The following is a 16,122-nucleotide window of genomic DNA, read 5'->3' as shown; positions in this document are numbered from 1 at the left end:
GTTTCAGTTTTCAGTTACCAGTTTCAGTTGCCGTCACCGAAACCGTCGCGGGGGTTTATTATTATCTTCATACATACAAGTCTTTCAATCATCACTGATGATTCATTTGAAACTTGTCGCGATGGTTTATTTAATAGTGTCATTTAAAGCTAATGATAGCCAGTACAATGCTATAATACACCACACATTACAAAGCCAGCATTACGTTACCGCCACAGATATACAATGATATAGAAGCGGCTGAACCTTGCACGAACAAAGTATGATTGATTATAGTAATTATCTATAATAATCGATTTTAATGTTTATAAGAGTTCTATTATGCTAAATCATGTTATTGACATTGGAATGAAGGAAAACTATGTTTTTCTTATTATAAAAAGGTTTTTCTTATTGTAAGAGCGTGACATTGGTAAATTTATTTAATTATTAAACGGGTATGGAGATTTTGGCCGACCTACTGTCCGCTATTGTGTTTTTTCACGTTCCCGAATATTAAAAAAAAATGGATAGCTAACATAAATACAAACAAAAATAATCTTGGACAAAACCACGTAAGGTGTCACATTTCGAAGATATGAGCTGCCTATCTTCGAAATGTGATGTGATATATACAGTGTGTAACAAAAATAAGTGATAATACTTTAGGGTGTGTATGTGTTCCTTGTAGAGAGTATACTGTGAAAGTAGCAGCGCTGAAAGACCAAAATTTTTTTTCACTTTTGTATGGAGAAACTCATGACGCTCGGGCCCTTGCCCATACAAAAGTGAAAAAAAAAATTATGTCTTTCAGCGCTGCTACTTTCACAGTGAACTCTCTACAAGGAACACGTACACACCCTAAAGTATTATCACTTATTTTTGTTACACCCTGTATATATTTCAGCAAAATCGGTTTAGGCGTGAAGAGGTTACAGACATACTCACATTTATAATATTAACTATCTAGTTGACGCCCGCAACTTGATTATGCCAAAATTCGTTTAGCGCGCGGGAATCGTCCATTTTTTCGGGATAAAAAGTATCCTATGTCCTTTCTCGAGGCTCAAATTATCTCTGAATTTCAGCAAAATCCGTTCAGTGGCTTAGGCGTGAATAGGTAACAATATAGACAGGCACACTTTCGCATTTATAATAATAGGGATATAGTAAGATGCTACAATTGGTATTCATTATTATTCTCTATTTTGTTTGAAATGGCAAGACATTCTATTTCTTATTTCTATGCCCTCTACCTACGAGATCGTGTATGCACGGGTACACCACCGTCCAACTAACGACTTAAATAATGGACGATGCCCGACGGTCCACGTAATGTATAGCCCGTTCTAGTTATTGTACCTCGGAGTCACATTCAGAGTGACACTTATGCTCGTAAGCATAAGGATCATATTAGAGGTAATTTAAATATACTCTAACTAAACGAAATTTTCAGAATATTCTAGAGTAGGGCAAGATTTTTAAAGACGGTGAGTTTATTTACTGAAATCTTAAGTTTTAGTGCTTATAATAATAATCACAGTCATCATTAGCAAAGAAAAAACCTCGTAAAATTTTTGTGATGAAAAACCCATTGTCCTTTTCTGGAACATATAATATCATATTATAATATCTAAATATCTAGTTAAATTAGAGCGGTTCAAGTGAAAACTATAACAGTAAGACATCTTTACACAATATTATTTTAAAATTAATATCGAATTATAAAAAACACTTACATTTTTAAATACTTAATTGTATTAATATTATGTTTTCGTGGTTTGTTTTGTTTTAAAGGGACATGGCAAGAATCACACACAAGAATAGTTAAAACACCAAAAAGTTCCTATTGGCCATTTATGCCAAAGTGTTCCCGATCAATTAGTGCCATTTTGTGGAATCCGGCAGAAAATTGTCGGTAACGTCAGCTGGTTACAAAAAATCGCAGAGAATCGACGGGAATAGCGGGAAATTGTCGGAGCGTTAATCTATCTATCCGCAAAATCGCCACGAAATACGAATAATTGCGACTGTAACGAAAACTCGACCGTAACGCTTGACAGCAGGGTTCATAAGGAAAATAATGTCGGTGACTTTACCATGATTAAGAATTGAAGTCGTGACCACGATGCTGGGACGAGTCGACAGATGAAAATACAAAAATGGTTCATCTCGTCCCATTAGGTTGAGATCTTGTTGGACGAAGTAACAACTTACTTATGAAACATAGCACCGTATTGGCTAGAATTAATTAGCATTCGGCGGCTGAACGAGGCGAAATCACGTTACAAATCAATTACATGACATATTTGTGTGTCCAACACGCTATGTAAAGGGTCGTTCGTGGCGCTGAAAACACATCGGAATCAAAATCAAACGCATATAATCCACTCAGTCAACACAACAGTTGAGTAACCATATTGTATCTTTGAAATCAAATCACAGCTTGCTCAAAACAAAGAGTACTGCATTGTTTTGCTACTACCTCGATCGTGGGAATCGCAGACACAATAGATTTTCAATTGCTATGCGACAGCCGGGTGCCGCTTGGTAATCGATGGGTTAAGAGGATACACCAGGGGCTAGAGAAATGAAAAAAAAGTACGTGTAATATCTATAGCTGTCTCCCTTACCTCAAGCCTATACTGCAGAACGCGATAGAGACAACTGCAGAAAATCCAGAAAATCAACGATTCGTTGTCCCCTGATTCCTTCTCCAAAACTTAACCGATTTAAGTAGTTTTTTCATTAAAGATTAAAAAAAAGATTGAGCTGTGTTCCTATGTTTTGCTTTTTTTGTATAATCTAGCCAAATCTGTTTTCTGGACGTTTAAACACAGCGGAAAATCTGGCCATTTTTTTGGGTTTTTGAACGTTCATATCTTATTTAATAATTAAATTATGAAAAAAAAGAAAACATAGGGACATTGTATTAGTGGCCGTAGATATTCAGGAAAAAAATTATAACTCTACTAGCATTATCCAGGGAGGAAACAGGGGACAACGTTTGTATGGAAAAAAGGGCGGTGTGGACTCCTCTTAAAGGTATGAATACTGAAATCACGCTTATGTGTGCTGCACCCATGGGCCAGGACACAACACCGCGTTGCCGCGTCGTATCGCAAAAACAACATGGCACAGAAATGCGATGCGATATCGCAACGCAAAAATTTGAGCACTCTTTACATCGGAAATTTTCACGATGCGTTCTGTGGCATCGTAGATTTATACAATGCGACGCCACAACGCAGTGTTGTGGCCTGGCCCTATCAGCTGACTTACTTAGCTAGTTATGTAGTTTATACATAGCTAGCTTGGAAATAGGTAGTATAATTTCAAATTTGATACGTGCGTTGATAATTTTGTAAGTAAATTGGCTTTGTTTTGTTGATTTGTATAATATTATACAATAATTATATTAGGTATTTCGGATATGAAAACATGTTGCTGATTCACAACACAACACTAATAAGCTCTGTAACAAAATAAATTGGACGCTGTTAAGCATTCATGTACTAACCCCTCATAAAAATTGTGTATTGAGTTATGAATGCAGTTATGTTCTTTAGATGATTTAGAACAAGACTGCACTCAAAATTTGACGACCCAAAAAATTGTGGGTTAGGACACTAATGCTTAACAGCGACCAAATATAAAAGTATTAAGCATGAATAGCTAATTAAGTAGTTTTTGTGTGAGTGCGTGACGGCGACCGCGGATGTCCAGCAAAAACACCGCCACGGTCGGCGCGGCGGTCGATACTACAAGTTAACAATACAGATTAACCACTACATAGAGATTATAGTTCTAATTATAAGTAAAAAGTTTATCCATACTATCCATATCGATGGCATAGAACACAGGTGTGGTATGTGCAATGGAATAACTTTTACACAATAGCAATTTTAAAGTTTGGATAACTAGTACATTTAGGCATTTATAATTATAGCTGCTATATTTATATTTACCTGTAAACCAGTTCATTGGCTAACGTAATATAGGTAGAAAGACTAATAAAAGTGAAATTTGAATGCTTAAGTTGGAATTAATTAACTATGGGTGTGCACTTACCACTTCAGTGTACTTCTTTATTGTACATACCATGTTTGGCTACTTTTGATATTTGGTTTTTAAAGAGAAAAAAATACCTATTTGAATTGAAATATATATAATTATAAGAATATTAAATAATCTATTTTCATTCTTCATCCTCAGAATCCTCTTTTCTCAATATGCGGGAACTTGAAGGTAGAGAATGATAGAAACTTTCATAATCCCGTGGGATTACTTGAGCTTCAAGTAGCGACAGTAAATCCTTCTTTTTGGCTTCTGTGATAGGCAAGGTGTTATTGTATGCCTTATTTAAAATAACTTGCTGCCAATCCACGGCCTGTAAGTTAAAATTATGAATACAAATCATATATTAGCAGGGAAGGTAAAAAACTAAAAAAAAACCTTCATACCTTAGCATTCCTTTTTTGGTTAATATTAATTTCCATAAAGTTTTCTTCATCGAGGTCATACTTGTACATAATAACATTGGGCTTAAGTTTGGTAAATCGCAGCCATTTAATTTTCAGCCAATTCACTGTGTCTTTGTCAGTATTTTTTGTAGTATTTTGAACTACTTGCTTGGTCAATAATTTAAAATCGTAAAAGTCACTGTTAGTCAAAATATTTACAATGTATGGCTTAGGATTTATTCTAGCAGCAGAAATCAGCAAGGCCCATTCCCGTGTGGTATAAATTTTTTTGTGTTTTCTAGCCCTTTCGATTGTGGCATGCATGGCATCTGCCTCCAAGTAAGAATGCCCAGATTCCATGTACTTGAGATCTATTATCTCCAGGTGGCTAATATTAATCACAGCATATAACATTGCAGCACAGATATGTTTATTTCTATTTTGGCCTCCACATGTGTCAGAGAAAGAAGAAACATGAGTTACAGTGTCAGGCAATGACTGCAAATATTTAAAAACACAGGTAGCTATTTCATTGCTGCCTTTCTGAGCATTACACTCATCCCATATGTAGCAGTAACCATCTCTGGAATGGTTTTCATATATTGTGAAATTATATGCATTCAATTTTCTCTTGTAATAAATAGCAGAGTCACCTGCAAATGGGAGAGTCAATATGCTTTGCAAGTCAAACGAAACTGATCTGAATGTCTTACCATGATTCTCTTCTGACTTAATTTTGTCACTTTGTTTCATTTTCATTGATGCATTTTCTCTGGCTTTATGTGCTGTCCACTCATCTTTCAAGGAATCTTTATTTGATGAGGCATTGTATGCATTACATTTTATACATTGATCCTTTTTTGGTTGATAAAAACTTAATGCTGGATCATATGAATGAAAAATATCCTTATAAACATAATAGGACACCGGTTGCACTTCCTTCAGTTGTTCTCATAATTAATATCAAAATTTCCTAAGCATAAAAAATACAAGAAATTGTAGTTGTAGCGAACAATGTAAACTAGGAATAATATGTTTAAATAACGTCAAAACTGCAATTTTAATAGAGTCATAGTTTCCTACCGCTAATAATTTGTAGTGTCTCTTCAGACTCAGAGTCACTGTTTTCTGAGTTTTCATCTGGGTGATAACTGGAAGAAGTATCACTTGAAAAGTCCAAAGTTTCATTTGTTGTGAAGGGGTTTGGGTTGTGGCCTGGATTTATTGTATTATCAGGTAAATCTGAAATAGTATAATATGTAGTCTGAGAATGAAATATATATCATAACTTAAACATTTCATTTTAGAAAAGAAGTGTATGCACAAAGAAGTTAATTATGCTGGTAAATTATATAACGGACGTCATAGTGTATTTATTCACTTTAAATACCTGTAATCAAATGATCATGACCGGGTTCTGGACTGTTTTCTAGGTGATGATTTGAAAAAGTGTCATGTCCATGTGTACATTCTGAAGCCTCAGACTCATAAATTGTTGTGATTGGTATTACATCCTTATGATGTTGCACTGTTTCATGAAGTAATACTTCATTATTATGATCTAAAAGTAATAATTATTGTTGCAGTAGCATGGTAAAAATAGAGAATAACAACAAACAATTATTTGAAGATTCTATGGAATTCATTTAGATATTTACCAGTCTTTGATTGCTCACGTGCAAGTTCAACTAAAAAACGTCCTCGGCTAACCATATTTCACTTCTTTTTACTATTAGCCACTTAAATTTATATTTTAATCACACAGAAACAAAATAACCGACTGTCAAATGTGATAAGTGACATTTTGACAGAACGTCTGGGTTGCCAGTTTAGGTGTCAAAATGTGCAAAGTGCCACATACCACATTTGGACATTTAAGTTGTGAAAGCCGAATGAGGTAAGGGCACATGCAATTCATGACTGCTACAATATTTTAATTTTTAGTTAACTTACCACACTTGATACATTAGTAGATCATAACTGGGCCAACGTACGCTTACCACATTTGTACACAATAAAATTTAAGTTACAACGGCAAACTCTGTGTACTTACCTCATTTAAAAAAAAAATGTACTTACCACATCTGTGTTCTATGCCATCGATATACTAATAGTCCGTCTGTCTGTCTGTCTGTTACCTCTTCACGCCCAAACTGCTGAACTGATTTTTCTGAAAAGCATGGGGATACTTTGAGTCCCGTAAAAGGACATCGGATACTCTTGATCGGAGTTGGGGACGTCCGCGTCGTTAGACACGTCCGTTTAACCAGATGACACGTGACACGTCCGTGTAACTAGACGACACGTCCGTGTAACTAGACGACGCGTCCGTGTAACTAGACGACGCGTCCGTGTAACTAGACGACGCGGCCGTGTAACTAGACGACGCGTCCGTGTAACTAGACGACGCGTCCGTGTAACTAGATGACACGCCCGCAACTCCCCTTCGCCACGTGCATTTTTTCGGGATCAAGAGTATCCGATGTCCTTTCACGAGACTCAAAGTATCTACATGTCAAATTTCAGCAAAATCGGTTCAGAAGTTTAGGCGTGAAGAGGTAAGACAGACAGACAGGTTACAGAATAAAGATTTTTGTTTATTTACACAGCGTTTTTTTTTTCACAAAATCTCTCACTAGATGACCCGGTGAACTTCTTATCACTTTCTACATAATAAAGAGCTTATCCACGAACATTTCAAGACTAAAATTTGCCAAACCTGTTCAGCCGTTCGAGAGTTTTAGCGAGACTAACAAAACTTAAAATGCATTTTTATTTATTCAGTTCATTATTTGACAATACGAGTACATGAACAATATACGAACACTTTTACAAATTTTTAGAGCATGAGCTACACATAAATAAGTATTAAATAAGTTTTGAAAGTATTTAGGTACCTGGTACATCTATTGTTTTTTACAGTAGTATTAATCTAATTTGGCGGTTCGGGGTACCTAAAATGGTAGTATCGAACATGAAGGCTTGTTTGCAACAATTGTCCTGCAGCTGTGATTATTCTGCGGTTTATTTTGCTATTGGAGTCACGGAAAATAGTTCTCGTCGGTAATCCTACATCTAGCTGTATAATTTTCTATTTAAATAGTGCCTTTTTTACCTTTAAACCTTTTATGTAAAATAGCAGTTAGCTCTTTTAAATGTTACTAGCTTTTTGACCGAGCTTTGCTCGGTATTCTATAAAACACGAATAAAATGACATTTTCTAAAAATGATTCCTAGCTAGATCGATTTATCGCCCCCGAAACCCCTATATACTAAATTTCATGAAAAAAGGAGGTAATCAATTCGACGCGTATGTATGTTATATTTCCAGAACTGCCCAGTTTTTGTATATGTTAGTCTATTTCAGTGTCTGAACCTCAGAAATTTCAAAAGTGTATGTATATATATATTGTATGATTTTATGTTTGTAATCGCATATCTCCGGAACTACAAGTCCGTTTCAAGTAATTCCTTTTTTTTATGAAAATAAGGGGGCAAACGAGCAAACGGGTCACCTGCAGCATCAGAAGAGCTGCAGGTGCGTTGCCGATCTTTTAAGAGGTAATAGGGGTGGGTAGGGAAGGGAAAGGAAGAGAATAGGGGAGGGTAGGGAAGGGAATAGGGTAGGGGATTGGGCCTTTTTTGTTGTACTAGGTATTGTTCAACTTAGGGAACACTACAAGTTTCATCAAAATCGGTTCAGTAGTTTTTGAGATAGGGAGTTTTAATTCTCAATTACGTACAATTTTGAAGTCGGTTTTATCTTTTTAAGATACAATTATTTTTAATATAATATAATATAATATCTATGGACGCTTCACACCACGTCAGTCTGGCCCCGTGCTAAGTACCTGAAGGACTTGTGTTACAGGTACCAGACAACGGAAATATATTTAATACTTTTATACTATACATATATTTAAGATTTTTATTATATCATACACATATTTAATACACATCCAGACCCGGGAACATTGAAAACTTTTTGTTCCGTCGGCGGGATTCGAACCCGCGACCCCCGGCTTGAGCTACCGACGCGCTCACCACTGAGCCACAGAGGTCGTCATTTTTGGTGAATTAGTGCAACGATGGTGCTGCAAACTGCAGTGTCTTAATCTTAAAATCTAAGATTCTTTACTTACTTTAAGCCGAGACCTATAAGTATTGCACGATCCCTATGCTATCACTTTGAAGACAGCAGCTCTATCATGTCAATATCTTTCTAGTGTAATTTAGCATGTCGCTAAAATAAAAATTCGAGCTGACTTATTTGATTTGATATACAGACTCAACTGAAACTCAAACTCAATTTTTAGGGTTCCGTACCTCAAAAGGAAAAAACGGAACCCTTATAGGATCACTTTGTTGTCCGTCTGTCCGTCCGTCCGTCTGTCAAGACCCTTTTTCTCAGGAACGCGTGGAGGTATGAAGCTGAAATTTATATCAATTACTCAGGTCTACTGTCCCTTGAAGCTGTGAAAAAATCAAACTTCTAAGCCAACGCAATCAAAAGATACAGCCGTTTATGCCGCAAATTTTCGACACTTGCAAGGGAATCAAAACCTACAGGGTGCTTCCCGTGAACTCAGAATCTTGAAATTTGGTACGAAGCAACGTCTTATAGCATAGATAAAGGAAAAATTACGAAAACCATAAATTTTTAGTTACATCACATAATATATTTTTTTTTAATAATTTTAAACTTACTACCCATTTCCTCATAAACGCGTAGAGGTATTAAATTGAAATTCATACCAAATACTCAGGTCTATAATACCTTTAAGCTGTCGGAACCCTCGGTGCGCGAGTCCGACTCGCACTTGGCCGGTTTTTTTTATTCAGAATAATTTTTTGCAAATGTTCTCTGAAAGTCTACATGATGCCTACCACCGGTTCGGGAACTAACCCGGCGAGAAGAACCGGCGGCGTAAGAAACTCGCACGGGGCCCACTTTTTTACCAAAAAAGTGAGAAAAAAATTAATCTTTAAAAATAAGGTTTACAATGTTGAAACTTAAAATTATACAATGTCAACATACATACATACAGACTGGCTGCTACATCTATGATTATAATATTATGATACATATTTAAATATACAGTGTGTAACAAAAATAAGTGATAATACTTTAGGGTATGTACCTGTTCCTTGTAGAGAGTTCTCTGTGAAAGTAGCAGCGCTGAAAGACCAAAAATTTTTTTCACTTTTGTATGGGGAAACTCTTGACGCTCGGGCCCTTGCCCATACAAAAGTGAAAAAAAAATTTGGTCTTTCAGCGCTGCCACTTTCACAGTAAAATCTCTACAGGGAACACGTACACACACTAAAGTATTATCACTTGTTTTTGTTACACCCTGTATATTTTTAAATACTAATTTCTACATTTCCTACCTAACTCTACGATTAAATTCCTTTCTGTTGCCGGCCGTACTCTATCTCCATATTTAAGTTCACAGCAGTGGCACTCGTTTTACACGAATATTATCATAACATTTCTTCCGTAACTGTATTCACAAAGCGATGTTATTGTTTAATTCCCCAAACTGGAGGAAAAGGCAATCAAGCGGAAAAGCGCGTTATTACTGTGTCAAGAATTTTTTTTCTGCAACGAAATTTTCCACAAATGCAGAAACAGGTTAAAAAAAATGAGAAACAAAAGATTTTGATTCATAAACAGAATAACATTCGTTTTTCGAGAAATTACATAAATTATGTAAATTAAGGCGCAACCATGTGTGATGTGTATGAAAAATATTTTTTATAATAATAAAGATGCGGGTGGATACGTATTTATGTTTGGATTTTATTATTTTTGTTACTCACTTTATTACTATCTTAACTACCATGAATTTATTTATCTTCTAAATCTGAAACTCATTTAGAAAAGCATCGCATCGCCTCGTCACGTAGCGATGGCACTTGGCGTAACATGCGTATCGCACCGTAGCGTCAGGAGATAAAAATACTTTTTTTACCTACTTGAATAGAATATTGATATAATGTCTTCATGCTAGATGGCAACACCACCATAGACAGTAAACAAAAAGTTTTGTTCGCCGTTTGCACTGACCTCCATTATACAAGTAGGTACGCTGGACTTAGGTTTAGGTTTTAAGACATTTATTCTCATAAGAATTTACATAAATTCACTTACATGAGAAAGACAAAAAGACTTATGATACCCACCTGCTTTTTGTGCCTATTTAAAGCGGAATCAGCGCCCCCAATGCGGGGAAAGAGAACTAAATCTGACGTAAATTGCAAATGGCCGCTTAATCGTTATTGGTTCTCATCACTAGTAATAGTTCCAAGTACTCTCACTACTGCTATCAGCGCCAATATGGCGACTTTCAAACGTCATTTTTACGTCAGATTTAGTTCTCTTCCCCCGCATTGGGGGCGCTGATTCCGCTTCAAATAGGCACAAAAAATAGCTGTCATTTCAAAGTGTATCATTAGTCCAGCGTACTTGGACGTTTGGCAATGTTACTGACAAGATTCTGTTATGATTTATGACGTGCGCAACATGTCGGATTTTGGTCGGGTTATTTACTGTATGTGCTAGTTATAGTGCCCTCTACTCTGACCTTTGGTATGGATTTCCTTTGAGTCCCGGGAAAGGACATATAATAATAATAATAAAATATTATATTACGATACTTTTCCCGAATAATTCACAACCACGCGAAAAGAGATTTTAGGCGCAACGGAGTCGCGTGCGTAATCTAGTTCTAACATGTTAATCTTTTGAGGATAAAACTCCACAAAATATGATAATTTCTTACAAATAACTTTTGCAAGGGCAGTGAGTCACAAGGTAAGGCCCGGAAACATAATATCACTAAATAACGCGCGCACACGCCTGTCTTGTTTCGCCTTATAAGAACTTGGGGCTGCTTTAAATCCTGAATTTATGTCACTATTCGGCCATACGTGTTTTGTACCCGAGTGCGTCACGAGGATTATGTTTTTTTAATGTATTTTTATGGGTTTTGGCCCATCATTCCTGTAGAATACTATTTGGTTTTCTTTGGGTTTTCAAGACAGTTTAGCATGTTATGTTACTTAACATATGGGTAAATGCCTCTATACTTATATCGATTATTATAGATAACTATAGAGAGACAAGGTCATTAATATCAATTAATAGGTATAATATTATTGTATATTACTATTTACCATAGAATACTTATATCGATTATTATAGATAACTATAGAGAGACAAGGTCATTAATATCAATTAATAGGTATAATATTATTGTATATTACTATTTACCATAGAATTTCATTTATTACAAGTTAAAACATTAATAATAAAAAGATCATCAAAATATTATATTTATTATTTGCGTACAAACAATCAAGCGTCCATGTTTCAATTTCCTTTACATTTTGAGTATTAATTGAGGGCGGAAATTTAAAATGTATCACAAATGTGGGCTTAATCAATAATACCTTCAACGACTGAAATGTTTTAAATGTAATCGCGGAAGTGTGGATGGTACATTTCACATAAAAGTGTGTTAAGGTTTATTTTTGTTAATTCGAGTTCAATTTAACCTTGGGAAAGGTAAAAGTTTCCCCGGCGAACGAACTAGGATAATTTTTGTGTTGCAAAAGAATGTGCTGACTGCTACGTAGTATAAGTTAATCTGTCTGTTTATAATTTAACCTACTTCCTACTAATATTATAAAGGCGAAAGTTTGTTTGGATGTATGGATGTGTGGATGTATGGATGTTTGTTACTCTTTCACGCAAAAACTACTGAACGGATTTTAATTAAACTTTACAGTAATATAGCTTATACATCAGAATAACACATAGGCTACAATTTTAACCAACTTTCAAAATGGGGGAGGTGTTATGTTCGTTTTCTTATATTCAACGATTACTCCGCCGTTTGTTAACCGATTTTCAAAATTTTTCTTTTGGTATATAGGGTATCATCCCAATTTGGTATTATATTCACAAAAGTGGTGATCTGATGAAGGATCCATTAGTCATCGAGGGAACTCCTCGAAACGTGTGGTGACTTCGGTTTCGTGAGAAGTATTCTAAGCATATGCTGCCAATAAGTAAGATTTTGCACCGAGTTATACCTGGTATACCGTGGTTCGGAAGGTGCTGAGAGAACTCCTGATTCTTAATAGATATACAAGTTTGGGAGTTTCGGCGTTGTTTTAAGAACGGAAAGCATATGCTACTATGCAAATTACATTCATCATCATCACTACCATATTATACTATTAAATAGTCTTTTAGACCGAGACTCGAGTTTGTCAAGCAATAATTTAATAAAAATCTATACCTACCTAATATTATAAACCTGAAGAGTATGTATGCTTGAACGCGTCAATCTCAGGAACTACAGGTCCGATTTAAAAACTTATCTCAGTGTTAGATAGATAATTTATCGAGTAAGACTATAGGCTTTATTATATTATCACGCTAAGACTAATACGACCGAAGAAACTCAGGAAAATGTGGGAAAAACGGGGGAAATATTAGAAATTTTTATGGCAATATTTGGCACAGTATATAGAGTAGACCAAGTGAAGGGACTAGGGACATAAGCTATTTTTTATGGGAAAATGTACGGTTTCCGTAAAATTCTTAATTTACGCGGGCGGAGCCGCGCGGGACATCTAGTAATATTATATCTTAGGCATGGAGATACAGTGTACAGTTTGTTATTGTGAACACCGTTATTCTTGAAACCATCAAATGAGCCCGTCAAAATGAACAACTATTTTTATGAGAACAATGTTGGGAACTCAAAAAAACAATGCCGTCTTCATACCCATACGGATGCCCGGATCGGCAATTTGTATGGGTATGAAGACGGATTTTTTTTGAGTTGGGAACTTTGTTCTCATAGAAAAGTTGTTCATTTTGACGGGCTCATTTGATGGTTTCAAGGATAACGATGTTTACACTAACATCTTGTATATCGGGGTTAAAAAATTGTATATCTCTGTCAAAAATGACGGTTCCTAGCATCTAAAGCATTTTAATTCTAGCCTTATTAATATTAACAGTTCTAACTTCTTAAAAATTGATCCGGCTAAGCCGGCCCATTCGTACTTAAGCATGGATTTCCCATATTTACCCATAGCTGAGTATTGTTATAAGTACACTATTGATACTGCTTTATGTTAAGCCCCTAACGAAATGAGTCGGCAGTCTCTAGCGAGTTATGAAGCAATCAATACAGCCTGCCTAGCATACGAGATATCTCACTCTCGAGATAATTAAAAACTACTCGTCTCATAATGTCAAAATCTCGACATTATCTCGACAAAACTCTATAAAAATGTGTTATTTCGATGATAGATCTACGCGAGAAAAAATGTTTCTCATGCTTGGGTCAATAGAGATGAAGAGACAAACCATCAAACATCGAGAAAACATGTAGAGTGAGATATCTCGTTGGCGTATGCTAGGAAGGCAGGATTAGCTAATTGATAGTGTTACAGGAAATACACCCTAATGTGCTATGTAAAGCTCTTACAGACGAACAAGCAACGGCACTTGCCAGCTGCAGACAAGTGTCGACGGCTGCTGAGTGCTGCAGTTGCATCTGCCGTTGGCAACTGCCGTTCGAGCCTAACGTTTCAAATAAATACGGCCGCTATTCACACACAATTGCTAGTGATTTCGTTGTGTAGCGGCTAAACAGTAACTATTTAGTATTCAGTAATCTGTCGCGCGGAGGCCTAAAAATCTAGCCTAAAAGAATGTCGCTTCCCGCTGTCTGTTCTATGTATGCTAAGATCTTAAAACTACGCTACGGATCACACTCGTATTCGCATATTGGTCATAAGCTTTGTCCACATTGTGCCTTTTTCTGTTCATCACGGGCATGCCTTATAGCGCTGTCAACAGTGAACGTGAGGCATGCCCGTAACGCATGTTGAAATCATAGCGCGCGCTATGACGAAATATTTCGAGTGTGAAGTTTTGAGAATACACAAACTATTAGCAACAAATTATATCGTGGAAACCGTCTCGAACGCTTCAACTCCCAAGCGGCCACATGTAGTGTACGAATTTGGACATCTATAACCGGTCCTACTCGTTCGACTCGAGCGATCGAAGTGAGACAGGTATGTTACTTGACGTATTGTCAAAGCAGCTTACTTCTCAGAATTAATGTCAAATGTGTGCCTTACGCTCTGGAGATAAGGCTGAATTTGTTATGTTCAATTTTTGTGACATTGGTGACCTTGATGTGGTAATGATGATGATGATGATGAATGTAATTTGCATAGGAGCATATGCTTTCAGTTCTTAAGATAGCGCCTAAACCCCCAAACTTGTACCTATAAGGAATCCGGAGTTCTCTTAGTATCTTCGGAACCATAGTATACCTCGGTGCAAAATCTTGTGTTTTGGTAGCTTATGCTTAGGATGCTTCTCATAAAACCAAAATCACCATATGTTTCCATATAAATTTTGAGGAGTTCCCTCGATTACTCCTGGTTCCCATCATCAGGTCACCACTTTTGTGAAAATGGGACCAAATTGGAGTAAAACCTAATACAATAAAACAAAAATTTCGAAAATCGGTTCACAATCGGCGGAGTAATCGTTGAACATACAAAAATAAAAAATATCCACAGCCGAACATATAACCTCCTCGTTTCTTGGAAGTCGGTTAAAAAATATCCAGGAGTTCCCTCTATATCTCTCGAATTTCAGTATCAGATCACCACTTTCGTAAGCATTGTACCAAATTCGGGTTATTGTACATTTGTACCTCTATAAACTGTGAACACTAAATAGCACACGAGTTTTGAATATCAGTCAACAAACGGTGGAACAATAATATAATCAAAGGCAAGATTTTTTTTTAATGAAATAAGGCGGCAAACGAGCAAACGGGTCACCTGATGGAAAGCAACTTCCGTCGCCCATGGACACTCGCAGCATCAGAAGAGCTGCATGTGCGTTGCCGGCCTTTTAAGAGGGAATAGGGTAATAGGGGATGGTAGGGAAGGGAAGGGAATAGGGGAGGGTAGGAAAGGGAATAAGGTAGGGGATTGGGCCTCCGGTAAACTCACTCACTCGGCGAAACACAGCGCAAGCGCTGTTTCACGCCGGTTTTCTGTGAGAACGTGGTATTTATCCGGTCGAGCCGGCCCATTCGCGCCGAAGCATGGCTCTCCCACGTATAGATTTTTGATAATAATGTGATGATTCATGGCATAATTATAGTGATGATGATGATTATTATTGACTCACTGACATAATAATATGCTATCAGTTGTTTAAACAACGCCAAAATTAAAATCCTTCAGAAAAACGTAAAATCACTATATTATGTTGCCATATAAAATTTAAGGAGTCCTGTCGATTTTTCATGGATTGCATCATCAGATCACCACTTTTGTGATCATGTTACCAAATTCCGGCTACATCTCATACAACAACAAAATAATTTTGGAAATCGGTCTACAAACGACGGAGTTGTCCACGAACCAACATAAAAAAAGTGAAATATATCCTCCTCCTTTTCGGAAGTCGGTTAAAAAGTAGCCTAAGTTATGACTTACTATATCAGCTATGTGCCAAAAAAAGTCCCGTCTAAATCACTCTAACCATTTCAGAGATTAGCCGGAACAAACAGACAGACAGACATACAGACAAAAATTTTAAAAAATGTTGTTTTGGTGTATG

The 16,122-nt window shown here is 36.4% G+C and overlaps 1 protein-coding gene and 1 long non-coding RNA gene across 2 annotated transcripts; both read right to left on the bottom strand.

Moving 5' to 3' along the window:
• Positions 1–4,177: 4,177 nt before the first annotated feature.
• Positions 4,178–5,379, bottom strand: LOC121730721. The gene is made up of 3 exons (XM_042119860.1): positions 5,156–5,379; positions 4,443–5,095; positions 4,178–4,369 (listed from the first exon to the last, which is right to left on the bottom strand). The coding sequence occupies exons 1-3, from the start codon at positions 5,199–5,201 to the stop codon at positions 4,178–4,180; spliced, it is 891 nt and encodes a 296-aa protein (XP_041975794.1). The 5' UTR covers positions 5,202–5,379.
• Positions 5,380–5,562: 183 nt separating this feature from the next.
• On the bottom strand, positions 5,563–6,221 carry LOC121730573. The gene is made up of 3 exons (XR_006036129.1): positions 6,101–6,221; positions 5,833–6,003; positions 5,563–5,684 (listed from the first exon to the last, which is right to left on the bottom strand). It is a non-coding gene; the product is annotated as an uncharacterized LOC121730573 (long non-coding RNA).
• Positions 6,222–16,122: the final 9,901 nt, after the last annotated feature.

The sequence above is a fragment of the Aricia agestis genome, chromosome 9, assembly GCF_905147365.1.
Source record: "Aricia agestis chromosome 9, ilAriAges1.1, whole genome shotgun sequence".
In the NCBI taxonomy this organism is placed as follows: domain Eukaryota; kingdom Metazoa; phylum Arthropoda; class Insecta; order Lepidoptera; family Lycaenidae; genus Aricia; species Aricia agestis.
The sequence above is the reverse complement of the archived record's forward strand: the minus strand, read 5'-3'. Positions and strand labels throughout refer to the sequence as shown.

Excerpts from the sequence above, each read along its gene's own strand:
- LOC121730721 (XM_042119860.1), bottom strand. The coding sequence starts at position 5,201 with ATGAAAATGAAACAAAGTGACAAAATTAAGTCAGAAGAGAATCATG. Across the intron at positions 5,096-5,155 it reads TAAGTCAGAAGAGAATCATG|GTGACTCTGCTATTTATTAC; the intron begins GTAAGACATTCA and ends TCCCATTTGCAG. Across the intron at positions 4,370-4,442 it reads ACCAAAAAAGGAATGCTAAG|GCCGTGGATTGGCAGCAAGT; the intron begins GTATGAAGGTTT and ends TTTAACTTACAG.